The sequence below is a fragment of the Pipistrellus hanaki genome (assembly GCF_964339955.1).
Source record: "Pipistrellus hanaki genome assembly, chromosome: 15".
Lineage (NCBI taxonomy): Eukaryota > Metazoa > Chordata > Mammalia > Chiroptera > Vespertilionidae > Pipistrellus > Pipistrellus hanaki.
The window spans coordinates 42,826,560-42,849,576 of NC_140517.1; the positions used below are offsets into that span (position 1 = coordinate 42,826,560).

The window sequence follows — 23,017 nt, forward strand, 5'->3', positions numbered from 1 at the left end:
CCAGCCAGCCATGGGGGGGAGGGGGAGCTTCCTGGGAGTGGGGGGTCAGGAGCCAGTGTTCCTGTGTAGGAAGCCTGACTGCATCTGTGCCCACGGCCCAGTGAGGGCAGGGGCTCCATCCAGGAGGAAAAGGGCCCAGCACCCACATGTGGAGGATGGGCCAGGACTTTGCCCAGGGCCTCTGGTGACAGGTCCGGGCCTCTCCCTGCCCTCGCCCACATCGGGAACCGGGAGCACAGCTTTCTGTGCCAGTCCTGCCGAGCCACAGGCACTGGGGGCCGGTCTTTCCCTCACCCCCTCATTCCAAACCGGTCTGTCCAGCCGTCCACCCCAAGGAGGGAAAGCCTGCCCCACCTCAGATGCCCCAAGAAAGCGAAGTCCACACGTGTATAACTACAGGGAGGGAGGGTTTATTCACAGCAGGACACGATCAACAGATACGGTGGCAGTGGCACCAGGGACAGCAGGGGGGAAGGGCATGCCTGCCACTCAGGCCTCCCCACCTGCTTGGGGGTGCTTCTGCCGCAGGTGTTTGTCCAGGGTGGCCCGCAGGCCGAAGGGCACGAGGCAGTGGGGGCACTCGAAGCGGGCGCCGTCGGGCCCCGTACCGTGCATGCGGCGGTGGCGATTCAGCTTGCTGCTCTGGGCACAGGCGTAGGGGCAGAGATCGCAGGTGTAGGGCCGCTCCCCGGTGTGTGAGCGCCGGTGCACAGTCAGGTTGCTGCTGTTGGTGAAATGCTTCCCACAGAACTCACATCTGCCCCCGGGCCCGTGGCTCTTGCCCACTGTCTTTGGAGTCTTCTTGGGTAACTTCTCTGGGACCTGGGCAGAGTTGATTCTCTCTTCGTTCGTGGCAGCTCCCCAGCTGTCCCCACCAGGACCAGCCTGAGCTCCACCACCTGGAGCCCCAGGTTCCTGCACACCTGCCGTGTCGGCGGCCCCAGCGCCTTCCCGGCTGCACAAGACAGTCCTGGCTGGGGCAGCCGCATGGGCGGCTGGCTCCGGAGGGGCAGCTGAGGCCTGATCGGGACTGGCGTTGGCCGTGTGGGGGCTCTGAGACTGCAGCTGCTGGTGGGTCTTCTTGTGGCGGTTGAGCTTGCTGCTCTGGGCACAGGCGTAGGGACACTGGTCACAGGCATAGGGCCGCTCGCCTGTGTGCGAGCGCATGTGCACCTTGAGGTTGCTGAAGGAGCTGAGGGTCTTCATGCACATGGGGCAGGTGGGGGTCCGCCGGGGGAGGCTGTTTGCCCGGGAGCTCTTGGCCTCCACTTCCTGCCCCGCCACCGCTGACATGGCTGCGGCCACCTCTGCCAGGCCCAGCAGGGGAGTCTCTGGGGCCTCAGATTCTGTCTGGTAGATGGACAGTCCATGGTCCCACTGGGCATGGCGCAGCAGTTTCCAGGCCCTGGTGAACTGTCGGCCACAGCGGAGGCAAATCAAGGTCTTCAGGTTCTCGAGTTCTGCAGAAAAGGGCTGGGTGTCAGTGTGAGGGTAAAAGGCACAGCGGTTGTGGGTCACAGCTTACCAGATGGACACATTCTGTGGGAAAGGCTATGTTATACGGCCCCAGAATGGCCAGAGGACAGGGTAGCCCCTGCCCTCAGGAAGCTGGTGTTCAGGGAGGAGGGGGGTAGATGGACAAGAAGCAAGGAAAATCTGGAGTGGACCATGAGTATGCAAAGGTTCTTTCTGTGCTTGAAAATCATTAAGATGCCCTCCCGGCCAGGTAGCTCAATTGGATAGAGCATCATCCCCATACACCCAAGGCTGTGGGTTCAGTCCCCAGTCAGAGCACATATAAAAAGCAACCAATGAATGCATAAGAGAGTGGTACAAACCAACTTTAAAAGAAGAAAGGAAATCTTTGTGAAAAAGTAAGTTAAAAACAAAAGTTAAGGAGTGAGGGCCGGGGAGTACTATTTCATATTAGGGGATCAAGAAGGCCTTGCTCAAAGTGACCAAAACCAGTGTGATAGCCCTAGCCGGTTTGCTCAGTGGATAGAGCATTGGCCTGCGAACCAAAGGGTCCCAAGTTCAATTCCAGTCAAAGGCATGTACCTGGAAGGGCACATGCAGGAGACAACCAATGTGTCTCACATGGATGTTTCTCTCCCCCTTCTCCCTTCCACACTCTAAAAATCCATGGAAAAATATCTTCGGCTGAAGATTAACAAAAAACACACAAAAAATTAAAATCAATAAAAACGTATTTTATAAGAACCTCTGAGCCTGTTTCCACACTTGCTAGAATATGGGGGATCTCTCCCTTTTAGGGTTGCTGTGACCTCAAATGGGGAACCAATGAAAGTTTGGGTCCATGTAATCTCAGTAAACATTAGCTGGGCTGAGTCCACAATCCTCCCAGAGTCTCAGTGTCTTATTCCAATAATCCCATCAGCCCCTCCCTGCTCCCAGTCAAATCACAGCGCTTCCTTTCACTTTAGGACCCTCCCTGTGGCCCAGCCCTGGAGAAAATCTGTTTATAGGCTGGAAGCCGAAAATCACGTCTAGTGCCTCGGTAAGGGTTTAATTCCATCCCGAGAGAAGGAACCCAGGTGCCCCGGCAGGAGGACCTGGTTCAAACCAGGGGCTTCCCAGCAAGCAGGACTGGGAGATTCCAGGGGAGGGGGCCACACCAACTACCTTCCAGCTGGCCTCAGGCCGCCCCTCCCCCAGACCACCGCCCTCCCCAGGGTCCCCCCTACTGCCACGCTGGTCCAGCCACCTGGCCAGTTATTTCTGGCCAAGGGGAAGGAGAAGTGAAACCAGATTGGGGGGGCGTGTGTGGCAAGTCCCCAGACCAGTCTTCTGGGGCTGGCCACACCCAGTGGGCCATCCTCCTGCCCTGCCCAGCCCTGCCCCCACCCCTCTCACCACCACTAGTCCCAGCCCTAGGACAGGGCAGGCCCTGGCCACGCCTAGGCTACACCCGACGGGGGAGCCAGAAAGGGGAAGTGCTGCTCACTGCCCCGCCTGTCCAGCTCAGCCCCTGCTCCCACAGGAAGCCGGGCCCGTGAACCTGAGAGGGGGCTGCATCCCGACTTTACTCACCTGAGTCCGGGCAAGGGCTGGGGCCTCGGTAGGGCTGACAGCCCAGCTTCTTGTGGTCCATGAAGGCGGTGATGGCCTTCAGCGGGAAGGTCTGCTGGCAGAGGCCGCAGGTCAACGTGTCTGGGTGTTTGTCGGTCCAGGGCTGGCGGTCTGCAGGGAGGAAGCGGGTGGTGAGCATGGGGTGGGGCCGGCACAGGCCGGGGGTTCCGAGGGCGAGGGGAAACCCGGAGGTGAGAAGGGAGCCAGGACCCGGCCACGGAAACACGGCAGGGGCCGGGGACGTGGAGCGGAGCCGGCGGAGGGCGTCCCACCGAGAGCGAAAGAAAGGCGAGGGCAGTGGGGCCCGGCACGGGGGGGGGGGGCTCCTACCGTGAGGACCAGGGACCGGAGAGGTCCACGGCGCCGCCAGGTTCCGCGAGCCGAGGGCGAGGAGGGTCCCGGCGGCGGGCAGCAGGCTGGGGCAGCAGCGGGGCTCGCCCCCGGGCCGGCCCGGCGCCGGCCCCTCCTTGGAGGCGTGCGGCTGCAGCCCCGCGGCCTGCGGGGACCACGAGCGGGGCTCGGGCTTCACGTCGATGACCAGCTCCCGCATCTCCGGCTCGTCGTCGGAGGCCGCGGCGGCGGGCTCCGGGTCTACTCGGCGGGGCGCGCAGCCGGCCTTGCGGCGGGACATGGGTCGCGGTCCGGGCGGGCGGGCGGCGGGCGGCGCGCGGCGTGTGCTCTCGGCGGAGACGCTCAGGTGAGTGGCGGCGGCGGCGACTGGCCGCGAACCTTTACACGTGCTGGCCCGGCCGTGGCTCCGCCCCCGGGGCGGGGCCTGCGAGGGGAGGGGGCGCCCCGCAGGGGCCCTGCCGGAGTCCCAACCGCCGTGCCCGCTGGACTTGGCTTAATCTGACTGCACCTAAGGACACCCAGTTCTCACGGCCGGCGCGGAGACGGCTATTTCATTTTAAAAAATATATATATATCTTATTGATTTTTCACAGAGAGAAAGGGAGAGGGATAGAGAGCCAGAAACATCGATAAGAGAGAGACACATCGACCAGCTGCCTCTTGCACAACCCCCACTGGGGATGTGCCCGCAACCAAGGTACATGCCCTTGACCGGAATCGAACCTGGGACCCCTCAGTCCACAGACCTACGCTCTATCCAGACCCAAACCGGTTTCGGCGAGATGGCTATTTCAGAGCCCGTTTCAGGGCGGGTGAAACTGAGGCCCGGCATCCCCACCAACACCCAGGAGAGGGAAAAGGGTAGGACCCGTGTTTCTCACTATGCCCCTAACAGTCTCTTGGACTCTTTTCAGTAAATACACAATAAAAACTCACTGGGCAAACCTTTATTGAGTGCCTGTTGGGCACCAGGTACGGTATCCCCTAAGCACTTGGGGTCCTGCGGCGAACCCAACAGACAATAATCCCTGGCCCCCCGAGTTTACTGGTTCAGGGAGACTATGCTGAGCAAGGTGAGGATGTAAAGTAGAGCGCCTTCCTGGGTGACCAATGTCACCTGGAGCCAAACAAAGCCAGGAAAGATTATAAAGGGGCAGGGTGACATGGGGGGGGCGCCTCAATGTCCTCCGCACACCAGGGAAAGGCAGGGTGGAGCTGAGGCCTGAGGGATGGGAGGGAGTCAGCCGGTCTCTGTTCAAGAACAAGGAGGGGGGACTCTTTCCCCCTCCCCACGTGGGAGTCTGTCCTTGTTCTTCAATAAATTCCCACCTTTGCTATACAAAATTAACGATATGATAATAATAAATAAATAAAAACAATACAAAGAGGGAGGAGACGGACAGGAGGGGGGTTTGAGCTCCGTGAGAAAATGGAGTCAGCTTCGAGAGGGTCTTCTGGCCACTTGAAAGTGTCGGTGTTTGGAGAGGTGCGCCTTGGGGGCTTGAGCAAAGAGGACTGTGGTCGTGCACAAACCTACTCTGCTCCTGTACCTGCACTAGCCATGAAAGCCAACTAGCCCTCTGTCCTACCTCTCCCCGCACAGCCTCCTCGAACTTCCCTCCTCAAAGCAGCCCTTTCAGATCGCTGTTTGAAGTGGCATCAACACCCTGCCCCACCCTCCAACCCTTACAAGTTTTCTTTTCTTCCTGACACCAACCACACCACCATACAGAACGGTTTCTAGACTGTCCTCTCCCTTCCCCCACCCTACACCAGGCTTAAAGTCAGGGCCGGAGTGTGTCCTCCTCCAGGGCCCAGCACTCCCGCACCGAGTGGATTTCAGGTATTAACCTGGCCGCCTTCCCCTCTTCCTCCCCCCTTCCCCACCCCCTGTTCTGCTCCTGGCCCCTCAGGGTCAAGGTTCCTCACATTGTTATGTTATTCAGATCTCCCTCAGGGTGGCTGAATTGTCCTTCTGAGAGCCAAGGGCCACCTTGACCGAGGTGCCAGTAGCCCCACCCTGCTTAAAGCCTTCTAATCACACTCCATGACCTCCATCTGCCCCTCTTCCCTCCTGGGCCTCGTTTCCCCAGATGTTACCTGAGTTGGTTTCACGGCCAGCTTCTGACCACCCAATTAAAGCAGCTCACCAACCCTGCCACCCACGGACCTCTGCCTCTACTTTCTTCCTGTTACATCACCAGCAAGGCCCGATGCGTTTGTTGAAGCCACTGCTCATGTATCTTATCTTATTCTGTCCCTCCCGGCCACCCTAGAATGCAGTTATGAGAAGGCAGGGGCCCAGTCCGTCTTGTTCATAAACAGAGCCCCTGTTCCTCAATACAAAACAGAATATCTGTTCTTTCAATAGACGTTGGTAGGGGGCCTCCCTGTGCCAGCCATTAAGCCTCGGGGCGCTAGCTAGTGGGAAGCACAGGCTCACCAAGCCCCTGCCTCAGTGAAGCCGTGTGGAAGGGGACTGTCTGGGCCCAGAGCAGCGAGGTTCCTGAGGTCAGCCTGCCAGGGCCTCGGTTTCCTCTGTGAAGAGGGATTGCGGGACAAAAAGGCTGCCTCGTTTCTTCCAGCTGCTGCTCTCCAAAGCTTTTTATTGTATTTTTGGCTGCTTGAAGCCTAATCTCAAGGTTTCAAGCAGGGAAGGTGGGCTCGGGCTGGAGGAAGAGGTTAGGCGTGTGCACGTGTAGGGGAAGTGGGGGATGGGGCAGGCACCGAGCTCTGCCTTTACCCGTCTTTGAACCTCAGTATCTTCTTCCACAAAACGGGCATCCCGGCCCCCCCACCTCGCAGACGGCGGACGAGCTCCGAGCGCCGCCCCGCCGCCCGCGCCCCGGCCCGGAGCCGCCCGCCCGCGACCACGTGGGGCGGCGGCGGCGGCGGCGGCGGAACGCAGGCTGGCGGCGCGCGGCCCGCCCGGGCCCCTGCGGCGGGGACGCCGGCGGAAGTGGGGCGCCGGCGCGCAGCGCTCGGTGAGTGCGGGGGGTGGTGGGGGAGCGCACCTTCCCGCTCCCCGGTCCCGGCCCCGCGCCCACCCGCGGGCCGGCCGGAGGGGCGGGGGAGGCTGGTCCGCGGCGCGGGCTGCGGTGACGCCGCGGCCCCCGAACGGCCGCTCCGCGGAGTCGGGTTGGAACCCGCGTGCGGGAATGTCCCCGCGCCGGGGTGAGGCGGGGAGCGGGGGGATGCGGTGGGGGGGCGTGGGGGTGAGGCGGGGAGCGGGGGGGGTGAGGGGGGAGCGTGGGGGTGCGGGGGTGTGAGGTGGGGAGCGTGGGGGTGAGGCGGGGAGCGTGGGGGTGAGGGTAAGGGCTACGCTAACGGTAATAGTCACAACAGCAGCAGTCAGACCCCCCCACACACCCCACACCCCCTCCCCGCTTCCAGGGCGGAACCGCCGGCCAAATCCGAGCGGGAGACGGGAAGGTGCCCAGCCCTGGGCGGAGAGGAATGGGGAGTGGACGCCTGGGGGCCGGGAGGACCCACTTAGTATAAGAATGGGAGAGCGATGGGTGGTCAGGGAGGAAATGAAAGGAAACTGACCGGCCCCGGGGGTGGAGGGGAGGGGAGGGGTCTCGCCCATTGAACTAATCTGCCTCCAGGTGGGCAGCCCGCGGGGCGTGTGGACAGACAGGTCATCTTGGTGAACTCGGTCTGGGGGCCTCGTTGTTAAACTGGTAACTCAGCTGGTCCCCTCCCCGGCCCTTGAAGAGTTTGGCTAGACATGTGTCCCAAGATCTGATCCATTGCCATTTCCTTTTCTTTTTTAAAATATATTTTATTGATTTATTTTTTTATTTTTTTATTTTTTTTTTACAGAGAGGAATAGAGAGTTAGAAACATCGATGAGAGAGAAACATGGATCAGCTGCCTCCTGCACACTCCCTTCTGGGGATGTGCCCGCAACTAAGGTACATACCCTTGACCGGAATCCAACCTGGGACCCCTGAGTCCGAAGGCCGACGCTCTATCCACTGAGCCAAACCGGTCAGGGCGCCATTTTCTTGAAAGTGAGTCTGAGGCCCCAAGGAGGGAGGTCTGTGCGTCTCTTGCCCCTGCCACTGACCTCAGTGATGAGATCTGGAGTCAAACGGATTCGTTTGTCAGGTAGTGGGGGATGGGTTTGGACTGGTCCCTGAAACCCGCCTGCAGGAAATCCTTGGCCTGGAGACCAAAAGGATAAAGGACTCGCAGATCTGGTCACCTGGGAGAGTGGATTAAGGCCTGCTTTTGTCTTCTTGGGCACACCCTTTGGGACCTTTCTCAAGCCCGTTTCCTCTCTTTTTGGCTCTCATTTATTTTCCTTTTTTAATTTTTAAGAATATGTTTGTATTGATTTTTAGAGAGAGGAGAGAGGGATAGAGAGATGGAAACAACAATGAGAGAGAAACATTATTGATCCCCACTAGGGGATCGAACCTGCAATCCAGGCTTGTGCCCTGACCAGGAATCAAACCAGTGACCTCTTGGTTGCTGGGTCGATGCTCATCGCCTGAGCCACAGCAGCTGGACTAGTCTCCTTTTTTTTTTTTTCTTTTACATTTTTTAAATTAAATTATTATCTATGTACATATTTTAACATTGCCCCCCCCCCATACATACCCTCCCTCCCTAGAGTTTTGTGTCCATTGGTTGTACTTATATGCATGTATACAAGTCCTTCGGTTGATCTATTATCTCCCCCAGATCTCCCTACCCTCCCCGCTGTAATTTGACAGTCTGCTTGTTGTTTTACTGTCTCTATATCTTCCTTTTTAAAAAATGTAGGTTTAAAGTCATCCAACATACAGATGTAACTGTGGCTCCTTACATATTTTGTTCTATCTAAAGTTAGGTAGTTTAGCTCTGAGAGGAAAAAAATGATCTCATTAAAATGACAAGATTTCTGAAAAATGGGATTCGTATTTAATTGACGGAAAATAAACTCCCACTGTCCCTCCCTCCCAAATCAAACAAACCAGAGCTGGTCCAGGAAGACAGTTCACACCCATAGCTAACACATGGCGCCCCTGCAGAGAGGGCCCTGAATCAAGCAACTTCTGCCAAAACCGGTTTGGCTCAGTGCATAGAGCATCGGCCTGCGGACTGAAGGGTCCCGGGTTCGATTCTGGTCAAGGGCATGTATCTTGGTTGCGGGCACATCCCCTGTGGGGGCGGTGTGTGTGTGCAGGAGGCAGCTGATCGATGATTCTCTCTCATCGATGTTTCTAACTCTCCCTCTCGCTTCCTCTCTGTAAAAAATCAGTAAAATATATTTTTTTAAAAATAAATAAGCAACTTCTTTATTCAGAAAAGGAAGACTGAAGAAAAGCATTTTCCTTTTAGCCCGAGTGGCTATGAATAGTAAAAACCAACCAATTTAAAGTCCCTGGAATGCATGCAACTTAGAATCTCCCAACGCACACTGCTCTCTGGGTCACCAGCTGTTTGCCGTTCTGCGGGGGTTGTGAGTGGCTGCTGCTTTGGCCTCTGGCTGCTGGGTTTCAGTTTTGGGATCTCGATTTCCAGCACTTTTCTTACCCTTGTCTGCTGCCACGGCATCTCTGATTCTGGCAGTGGCTGATCCCTTCCATGGAGCTGGGCTGGAGTTCATAAACCTGGACTTGACCTGGGACATCTCTTGCTTTCTGTTCCATTTTTTCCAGGACAGTCTGAACCTTCCCACCACCATCTCCCTGGCCTGGCGGCCATCAGCTGGTCGTCCTTCAGGATCTGCCCAATCCAGAGCCAGTAAATCTTTGCTCCATTATCAGGTACCTTTGTCCGTCTTCTTACCTTCAGAGTTATCCACAAGCCTGCTCCAGGATGGCTTCTCCTCTCAGCACCCCTGGATATTAGGGGGTACCTCAGCCTCTCCTGGCTTTGGAGGTGTGGCTCCTGCAGAGGCAGGGCTCGGGCTGCCCTCTCGTCTGCAGCCACATTCTGGGAGCGTCATCAGGTCAGAGGCCTCCCCTGTGCTACAGGCCACTGGGTAGTGCCCCCTCTTCCTGCCACTCACTAGCGTGCACCCAGCAAATGATTTGCCATCTCCCAGCTCCAGTTTTCTTTTGTGGAGAACGGGGATTGCACTCATAGGACCAAACCTGTTTGTTACCATGCACCTCCCTCCCTCCCCCGGAGAGAACGAGGCCCTGCGCTGACCCGCCCTGAATTTTGTTTTATCTGAGGATTTAATTTAACGGCCAAGTCCTTGGCCACTTGCTTAATTTCCCAGGAAAAAAATGCACTAATCCTGGTGACTAGTAATTTCTCTTAAACCACTCAAGTGGTAATCTAGGTATCCCTGGGGGCTGATGACCTTTGACTAAGCTTGGCGTGCCCTGGGCAAGTAGATCAGGGAATGTATTTGCCCATTAGTCCCATGTACTGTGGTCTTCCAGACCAGGCAAAACTGGGGCCTTCCATGGCTCTGCGTTTTCTCTCAGTCCATCAGCAAAAAAGAGCTCTCAACTTTCAAAGCATGCCCTAATCTGACTGCTTCTGGAACCCCCACTGTTACCACCCCATCCCAGCACCGCCGTCCTCCACCCGGACCGCTGTGTGCCTTCCCCACCGGACTCCCAGCTCCTGCTCTGTCCCCGCTGTCCATTTTCTGTGCCGCAGGCAGGGGGATCCTGGGAAAGCCAGTCAGGTCCTGTCCCTCCTCCAGTCAGAGCCTCCATGGCTCCTGTCCCTCCCAGAGTACAAGCCCAAGTTCTCGCCAGCGTCCTCAGGGCCCCTGACGTTCTGCCTCTGCCCCCACCTCGGCCTCCACCTCTCCCGCGCTGGCCGCCTTGCTAAGCCTCCGAGTCGCCCTTCCTTGGTCTTGTGTTTGCTGTGTCCGCTGACCGGAAGGCTTCCCCCGCGACCTCCAGGTGGCTTGTTCCTATTTCATTGAGGTCTGTGCTCACAGGTGGCCTCGTCGGAGCGATCTCCCCTGAGTGCCCTGCTTTCTGGAAACCATCTCTTTTATTATTATTTTTTTAATTTTATTGATTTTTTACAGAGAGGAAGGGAGAGGGATAGAGAGTTAGAAACATCGATGAGAGAGAAACATCGATCAGCTGCCTCCTACACACACACACACCACCCCCCACCCCCCCCCCCACTGGGGATGTGCCTGGTACATGCCCTTGACTGGAATCGATCCTGGGACCCTTGCGTCTGCAGGCCAACGCTCTATCCACTGAGCCAAACCGGTTTCGGCTGGAAAGCATCTCTTGCCCCGAGGCTGAGCCAGGTGTTTCCTCCGGGCTCTTGACGCCCTAGGGCTCCTTCATTCCAGCCCTGCCTGTTCTGGTCAACATTGTCCAGATTAGAGACGAGTCTGTGTCTCTCACGAGGGCGGGCGGGCTGTTCCAGTCACCGCTGTGTCCTCCCTACCACGCCGCACGGGCTGGGCACAGAACAGGAACTAAGATAGTGTGGATGGGTGAATCTTTACATTCCATACGCAAATATTTAGACTCCCCCTGGGGCAGGCCCAGAGAGGGGCTGGGGATGGAGTTGGTTAGTAATCCGACATGTCCCTTCTCTCAGAGGCTGTGTTCTGTGGCAGAGCAAACAGCACAGAGGAAAGCAAAGAAATGCATTTTGTCAGGAGGTGACGGGGCTCAGAGAAAAGATACTGTGGGTGGAAGGGCCATTATTTTTATTATTTTTCTCCTAGTGAAGGAGGTGTTTGCACAATGACCCGAGTGAAGCGAGGGGGGAGGTGAACCATGACTGGAAATACATGTCTCCCACTTGGGAGAGGGTTCTAGGGGCAAGAATAGCACGTGGAAGGGCCTGAGGCAGGAGTGTGCTTGGCGTGTTCAAGGACCAACAGTGAGCAAAGGGTGGAGCGGGAGAGGAGGCCAGAGAGGCGCCGGGTCCTCCTGGTAGCCTTTATAAGAACGTCGGCTTTTGCTGCGGCTGAGGCAGGAGCAGGGGAGAGCTTAGAAGAGGAGGGATTGCGATGAGTTCTAACAGGGTCTCTGACAGCTGAGGGGGGAGAGACGGAGGGGTGAAGGTGGGGGCAGGTGCCCGAAGGAGAGAAGACGGACTGCAGTAGTCTAGGTGGAGGTGCTGGTGACTGGAATGAGGAGGGGGCAGAGTGGGGGAGTGAGAAATTACCAGATTCTGGATTTGTGGTGGTGTTTTTGGTTTGTTTTGTGTGTGTGTGGGGGGGTTGTTTTGTTCATCTTCATTCGAGGATTTTTTCTTCATTGGTTTTTAAATTTTTTATTTATTTTAATTTTATTTTTTTTATTTTATTTTTACATTCTTTATTTAAATTATTATCTGTGTACATATTTTAACATTGTCCCCCCCCCATTGGTTTTTAAAGAGAGGGGGAGGGAGGGAGGGAGGGAGGGAGAGAGAGAGAGAGAGAGAGAGAGAGAGAGAGAGAGAGAGAGATTGATTGCTTCCCATATGCCTCCCACATATATCCTATTTGGGGCCAGGAATTGCAACCCAGGTACTTGCCGTTGACTGGAATAGAACATTCGACTCTTCGGTGCTCAGGTTGACACTAACCTCTGAGCCACACTGGCCAGGACCTGATGCATTTTTGAAGTGGAGCTGACAGACTTTACTGGCGGATTGGTTGAATGTGGGTAGCAGAGGAATTGAGGAGTCTGGACACTGGGGCGTCCTTTATCTGTGTGATCACCAACCTCCCCCCAGAGATTGGCCTTCTCCCGACACTTGGTCTTTATGCTTCATTTCACAGATGAGGAACTGGGACAGGAAGGCTGCCCATAGAGTTGCAGTGACCTGCCCAGGTCCCTGGTATGAATCTGGGCTTAAGACCCACTCGTCTCCCCCAGTTCACATCCTTATCCTTCCTCCCTGATGGAAAGCTGTGGCCCCACCCCCTCTCTTGCAAGACCAAGCTAAGAGCAGGTTTTACATTTTTAAGTGTTTGGAAAACTTTTTTAAAAAGGCGTTTGTGCTGTGTGAAATTATATAAAATTCAAAATTCAGTGTCCCGGTAAGTAAGGTTTTATTGGAGCACTAGAGGCCTGGCGCATGAATTCGTGCATCAGTGGGGTCCCTCAGCCTGGCTTGTGGGATCGGGCTGAAACTGGCTCTCTGACATCCCCCAGGGGTCCCAGGTTGCTAGAGGGTGCAGGCCAGGCCAGGGGACCCCACTAGTGCACCATTGAGGCTGGGGAGGAGGGCAGGAGGGCTCCAGGGCATGTCTGGACTGCCTGGCTCAGTCCCAATTGGCTGGACCCCAGCAGCAAGCTAACCTACTAGTCGGAGCATCTGCCCCCTGATGGTCAGTGCACATCATAGCTACTGGTTGACCCGTCGACTGTCTGCCCCCTGGTGGTCAGTGCACGTCATGTTGAATGACCTTAGCATATCATTAGCATATTATGCTTTGATTGGTTAAGTGGCTGACCAGACAACTGTATACTTATCGTGTTTCCCCGAAAATAAGACATCCTCCGAAAATAAGACCCAGCGCATGGAAAGATAAGACATCCCCTGAAAATAAGACCTAGCGCAACTTTGGGAGAAAAAATTAATATAAGACACTGTCTTATTTTCGGGGAAACAGGGTAGTATATTAAGGCTTTTATTATATAGGATAGCCATGTTCATAGTTTATGTTTTATTTATGGTTTTCCTGCTACTATGGCAGAGTTGAGTAGTGTGACGGAGACCCTATGACCCATGAAGCCTAAAATATTTACTATTGGGCCCTTTACAGAGGCTGTTACTTAACTTCTGCTGATAAGGGATATATTGGGCTCCCAGTAGGACTTGGCAGCTAGTTCCACAGGGGCCTGGGAAAGGTCTGGGTCAGGGACAGAAAGGTTTGGGAGTGCGTGACTGTAAGGTTAGGAGAGGGCGTTCAGATTTGGCTCAATGGATAGAGCATCAGCCTGCAGACTGCAAGGGCACATGCCTGGGTTGTGGGCTCAGTTCCTAGTAGGGGTAGTGCAGGAGGCAGCTGATCAATGTTTCTCTCTCCCTCCCTCTTCCTTCCTCTCTGAAATCAATGAAAACATATTTTAAAACACATACACATCAGTGATTCATCATTGATGTTTCTCTCTCTCCCCCTTCCTTCCTCTCTGAAATCAATAAGATATATATATATATCCCGGCCAGCATGGTTCAGTGGTTGAGCGTTAACCTCACTAAAAATATTTTTATTATTTATTTTTTAAAATATTGATTTCAGGGAGGAAGGGAGAGGGAGAGAGAGATAAAAACATCAATGATGGCTGAAACCGGTTTGGCTCAGTGGTAGAGCGAAGGTCTGCGGACTGAAGGGTCCCGGGTTCGATTCCGGTCAAGGGCATGTACCTTGGTTGCGGGCACATCCCCGGTAGGGGGTGTGCAAGAGGCAGCTGGTTGATGTTTCTCTCTCATCAACGTTTCTAGCTCTCTATCTCTCTCCCTTCCTTTCTGTAAAAAATCAATAAAATTTATTAAAAAAAACAAAAAAACAATCAATGATGAAAGAGACCTATTGACCAGCTGCCTCCTACATGCCCCCTATTGGAGATGGATCCCACAACCCAGTCATGTGTCCTGACTGGGAATGGAACTGTGACCTCCTGGTTCATAGGTTGATGCTCAACCACTGAGCCACACAGGCCATGTAAAGAATCTAACTTTTTTTTAAGGGACATGGAAGCATTACAATACATTCCTTTTTAAAATTAGCATTTAAAATTTATTTCAATAGGTTATTCAAATACAAAAAGGCAGACACTCAGGGTCACCTGCCCGGCCTATCATGGGCAGAAGCCGGAACGCCTGGCGTTTGCAGTTTCCTGGGTTCTGTCCAGCTGCCCTCTGGGAGGCTGTCCTAACTGACACCGGCCACAAGGGGTTTGAACTGGTTCCTCCGTAGCTGCACCGACTCAGAGCTGCATCAGCCCCTTTCATCTTCCCTGCTCCGGGAAGTGGGGTCCGATAGCCTGGTAGCTTGAATTTGCATTTCTCAGGTTCTCAGCGAGGCTATATGAATATGTCACATACTCAGTAGCAGTCTTTATCCCCCCCTTCCCACCTGTTTGTCAGTGGTTCTCAACTAGAGGCAATTTTTTTGTCCCCTAGAGACAGTTCGTATTGTTGTTTTTATTTTTATTTTATTTTATTTATATTGATTTTTTATAGAGAGAAAGGGAGAGGGATGGAGAGTTAGAAACATCGATGAGAGAGAAACATCCATCAGCTGCCTCCTGCACATCTACTGGGGATGTGCTCACAACCAAGGTACATGCCCTTGACTAGAATCGAACCTGGGACCCTTCAGTCTACAGGCCGACACTCTATCCACTGAGCCAAACCGGTTTCGGTGTTTTGTTTTGTTTTAATGGCTTTACTGAACTGACATGCAATTCTCAGACCATGCCATTCCCCAATGGAGAGGAGTGTTGGTTGTCAAATCTCGGGGAGGCACCAGTGGATAGAGGCCACGGATGCTGCTAAACCCCTGCACTATGCACAGGACACCCCACAACACAACAAAGGGTGATCCATCTCAAGTCAGTAACAGGGAGGCTGAGAAACCCTGGCCCACAGCCCGGCCCATTTCTCATCAGGGTCCTTTCGTGCAAGGACCTCACAGTTGAGCTGCAGAAACAGGAAGAGCCTCACAGGTAAAGGACAGTCTCAATAGCTTCTGGACCTGAATGGTTCCAGGATGAGACACTGGGTGCCTAATATTTGTCAGTAGCTTCAATTAATCATTTTATTTTTGTTTAAATTTTTGCGATTATTTTTTAAAATTTGATGTTGAAAGTGTTATAGATGTCCCAATCCTCCCCCCTTTTAAGCCTCCCCCTCAATTCCCACCTCCCCTGCAGGTCTTCACTGCACTATTGTCTATGTCCATGGGTTATACATATGTAGATATATAAAAGCCTAAGTGACCGAACGACCAAATGACCAAACGACTGGTTGACCGGTCGCTATGATGCACACTGATGACCAGGGGGCAGATGCTCAACACGGGAGCTGCCCCCTTGTGGTCAGTGCGCCCCCATGGCTGAGCACTGCTCGGCTGACCATCGAGTGCTAGGTGCCAGGCTCAAGGCTGGCGAGACTCTTACGCCTCAGCGGCAGTGCTACCGAGCAGTAACTGCAGTGGCAGGTGTCCAGCCCTAGCCACCTGCTGCTTCCAGCACTACTACTTCCCTCGAAACTGGCAGTCCAACATCCTCCACGGGGTCCCGGATTGTGAGAGGATGCAAGCCAGGCTGGAGGACCCCACCAGTGCACAGATCCGTGCACCAGGCCTCTAGTATGACTATAAGTGCCCCGGTTAATCTCTTCCCTCGCCCCCGCCCCCGCCCCCACCCTCTTCCCTCTGAAGTATGTCAGTCTGTTGCATGCTTTTATGTCTCTGGATCTATTTTGTTTGCCAGTTTATTTTGTTCATTGGATTCCATATATGTGTGAGATCATGTGATATTTGTTTTTCTAACTGACTGATTTCATTTAGTATGATACTCTCCAGGTTCCTCCATGCTTTCTCAAAGGGTAGGAGAACCTTTTTTGCAGCTGCATAGTATGTCATAGTGTAAGTGTTTTACAGTTTTTTTAATCCACTCATCTGCTGATGGGCACTTGGGCTGCTTCAATCACTTTGTGGTTTTTTTATTTATTATTTTTTAAGTATATATATATATATTTTTTTAATATTTTTTATTGATTTTTTACAGAGAGGAAGGGAGGGGGAGAGAGAGAGCTAGAAACATCAATGAGAGAGAAACACTGACCAGCTGCCTCCTGCACACTCCCCACTGGGGATGTGCCCACAACCAAGGTACATCCCCTTGACCAGAATCGAACCTGGGACCTTTCAGTCCGCAGACCGACGCTCTATCCACTGAGCCAAACCAGTTTCAGCTTAAGTATATTTTTATTATCGAGCCCTTTACAGAGAATATTACTTTTTGAAAAATAGCTTGCGGGATTGAGCCGAAACCGGCTCCTGCAAAGATTGTTCTGCGGTAGTCTTTTGATTTTAGAAAGGAAGGGAGAGGGAGAGAAAGAGAGAAACATCAATGATGAGAATCACTGACCAGCTTCCTCCTGCATACTCTCAACTGGGGATTGAGCTTGGAACCTGAGCATGTGCCCTGACCGGGAATTGAACCTATGACCTCCTGGTTCATAGGTCAGTGCTCAGCCACTGAGCCACACTCGCCGGGCCGATCACTTTTTTTTTATAGTAAGTATGTTATTTGTATGCTGTTGCCTGTGTATATAAAATAAGTATCCTTGTGAAATAGAAATTTATGAACATTCATAGAAGTAGATGCTAAGGACTGACAAAAACAGAAGTTTTAATAGCATGGCACCTGTTATAAGGATAAGATTTTTGTACAGGCTTCAGCTCTCTGAATATTCATTGGTTCGTGAAAAGTGGCTCAGAGCACCTTCAAAGATTCATTTCACTACAAAAAGGAACAAGCTTTCTGGGGTCTGAAGGGATTGGTACTTGAAGATGCTCCTGGCAGCAGGGGCTTACGTTGAGCATTCTGCAGACAAAGTTGTTTCAAATCGGCAGCTGCCTGGCAAACCTTCACCGGGCTCAGCCCGGCCTCCAGCCTGAGCTGTCGGACCGCTTTCTTCACAGCTGGGATGTGAGGAACCTGACCTGATGCACTGAGAGGGTACAGATTTGTAGGTAGCGGCTGGCTGTGTTTGAGGCCAGGGTGTGAAGGCAGGAGGATGTGTGTGTGTGGAGGTGGGGGTGGGCAGTGAGGAGTTGGCATTGACAGTCCAGGCAGGAAGTGGTGGAAGTGGTGGTGGTGGGTCCCCAGTTAATTAGTCACTTTAGGGAGGAGGGGACTGAGCCACAGAGCGCGGAGCAGCTGCCTGAACCAGACGTAGGCCCCTCTCCTCCCTCCTCCACCCCCAAACCCAGCGTTTCCCCATATGCCGTCCACGTCAGAGCAGAGATGATTGCTGTGTTCCGGGAGAATGGTAAACATCGTACGTTTATTAGGTCACCCTGTCCCCATGACAACCCTGGGAGGCAGGTCCTTTATCATCCCTATTTTACAGATGGGGGAAACCAAGGCACAGAGCAGTTAACAGTTCACCCCAGGTCAGACAACAACACTGATATCAACTGTAACTGTTACAGAGAACCGTGTATATCCAGCCGGTCCTGCAGAGCCTGTTGAATCCTGATAAACAGAGGTGGCAATGGGTGCTATTCCCGCAATGAAGAGGAAACTGCCCCTTGCTTGAGGTCACCCAGGCCTGGGAGCTTAATCTCCACTCCTTTCATGGGACCGGAGCCTGGTCCCTGTGCCACTCAGTGTCCCAGGAGCTGAGGACACGTGGAGGAGGGGAAGCAAGGCTGCTGCCTATGGGACGGAGCCATCTTGCAGGGGAGGCGGACCCTAAGCAGAACAGTAAATACACATTACACTGGAGGCCCAGTGCATGAAATTCGTGCAAGAAGCTGTCTTTCCCCAGGCTGCCGCCACCTGGGACCCGGGCTTCCCTTGCAGCCTCGGCATATTACACTTTTATTATTCCAGCTGCCTAGGAGGGGTCTGTGCTGCAAAGAATGATGAAGCTGATAGAGGGATGAGGGGCAGAGAAAACATAGAGATCTGATGGTCAGGGAAGGGGAAAGGAGATAGAGGGAACCCAAGTGCCCAGCCTGAGGGCATTGCAGGCATATTCAGGGGCCAGCAAAGAGGCCAGGTTGGATGGTGTGCCTAGAGGGGGAACAGAACATGGGAGCCTTGAGGGCAGTGATGAGGACCCTGGCGTTGAATGAAGCACCAGAAGGTTCTGCGTAGAGGAGAGATGCTATTTGACTCTGGTCCCTCTGGCTGTGTGTGAGGACAGGGATGGGGTGTGAAGGCGGAAGGGTGTGGTGTAGAGGGGAGCCAGTGAGGAGCTGAACTCAACAGTCCAGGCAGGAAGTGGTGGAAGTGATGGTGGCTGGACCAAGATCAGTGTCAGTTGAGAGAATAAGAAGTGGTAGTCTTTGAATATATATGTATATACTAGTTCATATATATAATTTTTTCTCAGCTTTTTAAGTTTTATTGATTTAATTTTTAAACATATTTTTATTGATTTCAGAGAGGAAGGCAGAGGGAGGAAGAGAGATAGGAATATCAATGGTGAGAATCATTGATCGGCTGCCTCTTGCACGCCCCCTACTGGGGATCGAGCCACAAATCAGGCATGTACCCTTGATCAGAATGGAACCTGGGACCTTTCAGTCTGCAGGCTGATGCTCTATCAACTGAGCCAAACTGGCTAGGGCTATTTATTGATTTTAGAGAGAGAAGCATTGATTGGTTATTCACTTATTTATGCATTCATTGGTTGCTTCTTGTATGTGCCCTAACCAGGGATTGAACCTGAAACCTTGGCATATCGGGACAACGCTCTAACCAACTGAGCTACCTGGCCAGAGCTTTCCCTCAGCTTTTCTTTTTTTTCCCTTTTCTTTTTTCTTTTTCTTTCTTTTTTTCAAAATATATTTTATTGATTTTCCACAGAGAGGAAGGAAGAGGGATAGAGAGCCAGAAACGTTGATGAGAGAGAAACATCAACCAGCTGCCTCCTGCACACCTCCTACCGGGGATGTCCCCGCAACCAATGTACATGCCCTTGACCGGAATCGAACCTGGGACCCTACAGTCCGCAGACCGACGCTCTATCCACTGAGCCAAACTGGTTTCACTCAGCTTTTTTTTTTATAATGATATTTTTGAAGAATCCAGGCAATTTTTTTTTTACTTATTTTTTTTTAAGAAAAAGCTTTAACTGTGAAGTTGAATGGCAAGAGACAGGAGGCAGAGCTCAAATCTATCTCTCAGGCCCAGCCAGTGTGGCTCAGTGGTTGAGCATTGACCTATGAACCAGGAGGTCATGGTTCAATTCCCAGTCAGGACACATCCCCTGGTTGCAGGCTCCATCCCCAGTAGGAGGTGTGCAGGAAGCAGCCGGTCATTGATTTTTCTCTCATTGATGTTTCTATCTCTTCCTCTCCCTTTCTCTCCTTAATAAAAAATTTTTTTTTGCACCCTGACCAGTTTGGCTCAGTGGATATAGCATCAGCCTGCGGACTGAAAGGTCCTGGGTTTGATTCTGGTCAAAGGCATATACCTTGGTTGCAGGCACATCCCCAGTGGGAGGTGTGCAGGAGGCAGCTGATTGATGTTTCTCTCTCATCGATGTTTCTAACTCTCTATCCCTCTCCCTTCCTCTCTATAAAAAAATCAATAAGATATATTTAACAAAAAAAATTTTGGGGGGGGTCCCAGGTTGGATTCCAGTCAAGAGCGTGTGCGCAAAAAGAGAGAGAGAAATTTTTTAAATTAAAATTGTTTTTTAAAAATCTGTCTCCCGCCCGAAACCAGTTTGGCTCAGTGGATAGAGCGTCGGTCTGCGGACTGAAGGGTCCCAGGTTCGATTCTGGTCAAGGGCATGTACCTTGGTTGTGGGCACATCTCCAGTAGGGGGTGTGCAAGAGGCAACTGATCGATGATTCTCTCTCATCGATGTTTCTAACTCTCTATCCCTCTCTCTTCCTCTCTGTAAAATATCAACAAAATATATATTTAAAAATCTGTCTCCCAGACTAGTTTTCTGGTATAATGCTCTTCAAGTTGAGTAGATTGATCAGACACAATTGTCCCTCATGATTAGATTCAGGTAATCCACACACCTGTGTCCTGTCCTTAATATATCACATCAGGAGGTCCATGGTGTCTGTCTGTCTCATTACTGCACCTATTGGCTTTGATGCCTAAGTGATGGTGTCCGCCAGGTTTCTCCACCAGAAAGTTACTCTTTACAGTGAATCTCCTGTGAGGAGGTGCTTTAAGACTATGTAGATAGCCTGGACCTCATCGATGTTCCTGGACAAGTTTTAGCCTCTATTGATTTTCGCTGCCGTTCTAAGATAAGAAGGAAGTTTTCTTCTCCTTTGTGCGTTTTTAGTTAGCATGGACTCATGGATTTCTGTTTTATTCAGTGGTTATAATGTGTAATTGTCATATTTAAATGTTTAACTCATTCCAGATTTGTCCCATGGGAGCCCTGCCAGGCTGGCGTCTGTGGGGCGGGATTGACTTGGCAGGTAGCATTTCCTGGTGGATCGGATGGGCCATGTGTGAGCGAGGAGAGGAGGCGGGTCTTTCAGCACATGCTTGTGGCCAGGAATGGAGTCAAGCTGTGATAACTTCAGGCAGAAGTCCCCGCTCTGTGACCCTCAGGAATGGTGGTGGCAGCTCCTGGGAATACGGGACTGGTGGAGGGATGGTGCAGATTTTAGGAGGGGGATCAGGAGGCTGGTTTTGGACAGGTTGGGCTGAGATGTGGCAGAAAAGCCTCTGCTTCCAGTCCTCCCTCTTCCTGTCATCCCACCCCCCTACGTAATGACTCCCTGCTCTTCTTTACCAACAGCCTGGACAATGCAGACTCCACTGAGCAGCCCTGTGCCTGTGCTCCGGCTCCCCCGCGGCCCCCAGGGCCTGAGCAGGGGCTTTGCCCCTGACGGACGGAGGGCTCCCCTGAAGCCAGAGGTTCCTGAAGCCCCGGAGTCTCCTGCAGTTCACGAATGTCAGGAGTCCCAGGAGCAGCGGACCCGAGCCGTCCTCCGGGAGCGCTACCTCCGCAGCCTGCTGGCCATGGTGGGCCGCCAGGTCAGCTTCACCTTGCACGAGGGTGTGCACGTGACTGCCCACTTCGGAGCCACTGACGTGGACGTGGCCAACTTCTACGTGTTGCAGCTGCAGACTCCGATAGGTGTGCAGGCGGAGGCGCTGCTCCGGTGCAGTGACATTATTGCTTACACCTTCAAGCTCTGAAGACATTATTGTGGTCACCTCCTGCCTTAGGCCTCGCCACACATTCCCAGGCTTCCAGCAGTTCCAGGTCTCCGGGCCTCACAGAGTTCGGAATTCCCTTGGAGTTTTGAGCCAAGCTCTCAGCAAATGACTTCTTCAGATCTCCGATATCTAGTCAGTAAAATTCTGCAACCCCACAAGTTCTAGGTCCCATTGAAAGGAATGCTCTACCTCACAGAACTTTAAACTCTACAGAAATGTGGGTCTTGGGACAGATCCTGAAGACTGGAGGTGGGTGGGGTTAGGGAGGGGGGCAGTGGGAATAAAGGAAGGCAAATTGCAGAGTGGGAAATTGTTTATTACAGAAGTTGCAAAGTTCAGTCACCCTGAAGAAATTTCCCCAATACTACTGTCCTGCCAAAGAACAATTATTATTACAGAAAAATCCGCCTCCTGTTTTTTTTCTTCTAGTATATTTTTATTGATTTCAGAAAGAAAGGTAGAGAAACATCAAAAGATGAGAGAATCATTGATCAGCTGCCTGCTGCACGCCCCCTACTGGGGATCCAGCCCACAACTGGGCATGTGCCCTTGACCAGAATGGAACCGGGACTCTCCAGTCCAAAGGCCCAACGCTCTGCCCACTGAACCACACCAGCTAGGGCCCTTTTTGTTTTTTTTAATGTAAGTGTACCCAAACAGGGATGAAGCCAGATTTAGGGGGTGGGAGGATAGCTGTCCAAGGACTGAATTCCATGGACCTGGCCAAAAAGAAGGGCACATCAGAAGGCTGGGGAGAAGCTTGGATAAAGGTGCAGGGATTGGACTGCTCCTGGCTGCGGGGAACGGCTGGAGCGACCCGGATAACAGGCTTGGATGTTCTGGATTAAATTTATTGGGTGGGAGGAGATGTTCAGAGCAAGGAATGCGCTCATGTGTGGCCTGGGTGGTGAGTCCACCCCAGATTCGCTTCCCCCACCGCACCGCACGTGAGGAAAGGTCGGACTCTGCGCGGCGCCATTGAGAAAATGGCTGAGGATTAGGGATTAGGGCGAAGCTTCACCTCTTCTCCATTTTGCCCCAGCTCTATGGCATGGCCTTCCCTATCACTTGCTTTGCTTAGCCCTGTCACTAGTAGTCGTTTGGCAGATTCGTTTTTAAAAAGTAATTTCTGCCCCCTTTTAATCCCATTAACTTGAAAACGTAGGTGGAGATTCCATTACAGGTACATGAGGTTTGCTTCGTTCCTCTTCCGTCACGAAAGTGCGGTGGCCAATAATGTCGAAGACGAGTGTAAAGCCTCAGCTTCCACATGTCCATTCACAACGCCACCTCTGGCGAGTCCCTGGCCTCGCTCTCGAGTTGCCTTGGCAACGACGTCGATCGTCCCTCCCCGAGTCCCCTTTTTTTGGTTTTAGCTCCGCCTCTCGCCTCCCCCCCCCCCCATTGTTGCAATGGCAGGGGAAAGCACCGCGAAAGTGCGGAAGCGAATGTTAAGTGATTGAATGGACTCGGGACGCGGGAGGGAAGGGGCGTGGAAACGCGTGCGGGGGGCGTGGCTTGAGCTCCTGCTGGTTTCCGCTCAGGGCTTAGTGATCTACCTGCTCCATCGCTTGGTATTTTGGTTGGCAGATTCCTCCTGCTTTTGGACTTCCTTCTTCGCCCACCCCATCCCCTTTTAAAACCAAGGCTATGCTCATACTTATTTTAGTTCATAAACTATAATTGTATCTTATACAACGCTATTCAGCTACAGAAAATTGTTGATGAAACTGCAGTCTGCAAGTGAAAGGCTACAGACC

At 52.9% G+C, this 23,017-nt stretch overlaps 2 protein-coding genes across 3 annotated transcripts; one reads left to right on the top strand and one right to left on the bottom strand.

The window, feature by feature from the left end:
* Positions 1–392: 392 nt before the first annotated feature.
* Positions 393–5,563, bottom strand: ZNF296 (zinc finger protein 296). Its single transcript, XM_084861423.1, has 4 exons — positions 5,542–5,563; positions 3,421–3,987; positions 3,052–3,201; positions 393–1,460 (listed from the first exon to the last, which is right to left on the bottom strand). Exons 2-4 carry the CDS (start codon positions 3,719–3,721, stop codon positions 490–492), a joined length of 1,422 nt encoding a protein of 473 aa, XP_084717549.1. The 5' UTR covers positions 3,722–3,987; positions 5,542–5,563; the 3' UTR covers positions 393–489.
* A 739-nt stretch (positions 5,564–6,302) lies between these two features.
* Positions 6,303–21,660, top strand: GEMIN7 (gem nuclear organelle associated protein 7). Of its 2 annotated transcripts, none has more exons than XM_084860793.1 (3): positions 6,303–6,425; positions 9,093–9,200; positions 20,833–21,660. In XM_084860793.1, the coding sequence occupies exon 3, from the start codon at positions 20,841–20,843 to the stop codon at positions 21,234–21,236; it is 396 nt and encodes a 131-aa protein (XP_084716919.1). In that variant the 5' UTR covers positions 6,303–6,425; positions 9,093–9,200; positions 20,833–20,840; the 3' UTR covers positions 21,237–21,660. The 2 variants fall into 2 exon arrangements, with proteins under 2 accessions (XP_084716919.1, XP_084716920.1); XM_084860794.1 differs by lacking the exon at positions 6,303–6,425 and adding an exon at positions 6,432–6,615.
* Positions 21,661–23,017: the final 1,357 nt, after the last annotated feature.

What these genes read in the sequence shown, in the direction of transcription:
- ZNF296 (XM_084861423.1), bottom strand. Translation starts at nt 3,721, where the DNA reads ATGTCCCGCCGCAAGGCCGGCTGCGCGCCCCGCCGAGTAGACCCGGAG. An exon ending in TCCGGTCCCTGGTCCTCACG is followed by an intron (nt 3,202 to 3,420) that starts GTAGGAGCCCCC and finishes TCCTCCCTGCAG; the next exon opens with ACCGCCAGCCCTGGACCGAC. An exon ending in CAGCCCTTGCCCGGACTCAG is followed by an intron (nt 1,461 to 3,051) that starts GTGAGTAAAGTC and finishes CCTTTTCTGCAG; the next exon opens with AACTCGAGAACCTGAAGACC.
- GEMIN7 (XM_084860793.1), top strand. Translation starts at nt 20,841, where the DNA reads ATGCAGACTCCACTGAGCAGCCCTGTGCCTGTGCTCCGGCTCCCCCGC.